Below are 2,573 nucleotides of genomic sequence, written 5' to 3'. Positions count from 1 at the left end.
CAGTGGGATCCTAGCTTGAACTCCTGGGCTCAAGCGATCCTCCTGCCTCAGCTTCCCAAGCAGCTGGACTACAAGCTTACGCTACCAGGCCTGGCTAGGAGGTGGGAGGATTGCTTGAGCCCAGGAGTTTGAGACCAGCCTGGGCAACATAGGGATCCTGTCTCCACAAAAAACAAAATAACTAGACAGACATGGTAGTGCCCGCCTGTAGGCCCAGCTACTGGGAAGGCTGAGGCAAGGGGGTCACGAGCCCGGGAGGTGGAGGCTGTAGAGAGCCAAGATCGCGCCACTGCACTCCAGCCTGGGCACCTGGGTGACAGAGCTAGACTCTGTCTCAAAACAAATGAGAGAGAGAGAGAGAGAGGAAGACACACACACACACACACACACCAAAAAAAACATGTTTCCTGAGTTCTCTGTGTCAATGAAACTGACCTAGGAAAACAGAAAAGCCCTCAGGGCGGGCTGCTGGTCCTGCGGGCGCAGGCAGCCCAGTCTGGGCCCTGAGAAGCAGCCTGGGTCTCCCTGCAGCCTCCATCAAGGGCGTCTTTGTTCTGCCTGCTCCCTCCCGATCCAGTTCCTTGTTTTGGGGCCAGGATGATCATTTCCTCCACGGGCTCTTGCCATCCACGGCTGTGCAGCAGCCACAGTGTTTCCCAGCACACCCTGGGCCGCCTCACCCCTCAGACCGCCAGTTCCCAGGACTGGAACCAGAGGGACGCTTTCCCCCACCCCATGGCTGGGCCCGGCACAGTGTGGGCAGTTCTGGCTCTGGCCTCCCCCAGCCCCTGCAGGTGTCGGAACATGGGCTGACCACTCTCCCTGGAGCTCTCTCTCTTTCTCTCTTTCTTTCGTTTGTTTTGAGACAGGGTCTAGCTCTGTCACCCAGGTGCCCAGGCTGGAGTGCAGTGGCGCGATTCTTGGCTCACTACAGCCTCCGCCTCCCGGGCTCGTGACCCCCTTGCCTCAGCCTCCCCAGTAGCTGGGCCTACAGGCGGGCACCACCATGCCCGTCTAATTTTTTTTGTGGAGACGGGAGCATGAGGACAGCCATGTCCTGGGGGTGCTCCCTGGGGGCAGGGCCTTACCTGGGGGCGGGGCCTTACCTGGACGTGGTACTGCGAGGTCTCGTGCATGATGACGTTGGAGTTGGAATACTTCTTCCTCTGCTCTGAACGGGGAGACACCAGTCACTCACCCCCACGGGCGGGACCCACAGCCCTCCGTCCAGTTGGGACTGGACCCACAAGGGAAGGTGGAGTCAAGCGGAGAGGGGGCTGCTCCGTGGACCTCTTGGCCACCAGGAAGGATGTGGGTGTGAAATCAGGACCTGCAGGAAGCCCCCTCCCTCCCTCCAGGGAAGCCCCCTTGGAGAAGGGCGCAGCTCGGAGAAGGCGACGGGCTTGCTCAGAGTGGGGACTGGGGAGCCTGTGCCGGGGGGCTTCCTGTCCCAGAGGGTGAGGGGACAGGAGGGGGGTCGCAGCCATGCTTGTTCCCACTCTGAGAGCTGCCAGCCTCACCCTCCCTGCCCTCCCAGGGCTTCTCGCTTTCCAGATGAGGCACCTCGTCCAAAGTCACAAGGGAAGGGGGCGTCTAGCTAGGGAGAGGGTGGGGTCGTGTCTGGGGAAGGGCAGAGTGGGGGAAAGTGGGGGCTGGCCAGGCCCCCCTCCCGGAGCAGACAGCTGGCGGCTCATCCTGCCTGAACCCCCCTGTGATCAGGTTGCAGCAAGGAGTGCAGTGGAATCAATATTGATGCTCCCTGAATTATTAGTAAAGGCCTCTCCCCTTACAGCTGTGGGGGAGGGGATCCAGCAGCCAGGAGCTTTCAGAAGGTTGATGAGGGTCCAGAGGCCTCCCTGGGCACCCAGGGATCCCCTGGGCCAGGCCAGGCACAGCTGTGGGGCAGGGGCAGCTGTCCCTGGCCTGGACGCAGTGCCCATTTCTCCCCTGTGACGTCTAGCATGTTCTCAAACCTCACTCACCAAACAGGTCCTTGGGGCTCATCCTTGCCACACTGTCGGACCGGCCCAGGCTGCCGCTGTAGGGGAGGGGCTGTGAGGGCAGGGCCGAACTGCACCCCTCCCCGGGGACTACTCGGAGGGTGAGGGTGGGGTATTCGGGATGGGCGGGGGGGCTCACTTGGTGGCACCCGGGCAGCAGCTCACAGCCCCAGACTGGCTCATGGTGTCCCGGGCGGCGGCCAGCAGGAGAAGGGCAGACCTCAGTGTGGCCCGGGTCTGAGGCCAGTGCCTGTCTCAAACCTGGGTGGACAGAGGGGCTGTGCTGACAGTTCCTCCTGGCCTGGCTGGCATCTCCCCTCCTTCCCTGGGCCAGAGCCCTGACTGGCCTGGCCTGGGCAGGGGTCTCTTGGGGGGCAGAACCCCTGCCCCACATCCCAGATGGCCCCACGTCCCAGTTGGCAGTCGTTCAGCCTCATCATGCCCCAGACCCTAGGCGCTCCACAGGGACCCCCAGAGGCTGCCTGGGAGGCTCTGATGAGGGTCCTGGGGGGAGAAGGCACTTTCCAAGCCGGGCAGCATTGAGTTCAAGGCCCTGGTGCTGGGGGGAGAGGG

At 62.8% G+C, this 2,573-nt stretch overlaps 1 protein-coding gene across 1 annotated transcript in view; it reads right to left on the bottom strand.

Annotated features, from left to right (window-relative positions):
• Window positions 1-2,573, bottom strand: part of EPS8L2 (EPS8-like 2) — a 19,913-nt gene that overhangs the window by 14,671 nt on the left and 2,669 nt on the right. The window contains exons 2-4 of the mRNA XM_011993827.1: window positions 2,140-2,261; window positions 1,983-2,038; window positions 1,107-1,171 (exon numbers count right to left, since the gene is read on the bottom strand). Coding sequence (XP_011849217.1) covers window positions 1,107-1,171; window positions 1,983-2,038; window positions 2,140-2,183 — 165 coding nt within the window. The 5' untranslated portion in view covers window positions 2,184-2,261. The remainder of the gene's footprint in view (window positions 1-1,106; window positions 1,172-1,982; window positions 2,039-2,139; window positions 2,262-2,573) is intronic.

Source organism: Mandrillus leucophaeus, unplaced genomic scaffold, assembly GCF_000951045.1.
Source record: "Mandrillus leucophaeus isolate KB7577 unplaced genomic scaffold, Mleu.le_1.0 Scaffold435, whole genome shotgun sequence".
Classification (NCBI taxonomy): Eukaryota; Metazoa; Chordata; class Mammalia; order Primates; family Cercopithecidae; genus Mandrillus; species Mandrillus leucophaeus.
Note: the sequence above shows the minus strand (reverse complement) of the source record. Positions and strands in the feature narration are given on the sequence as shown.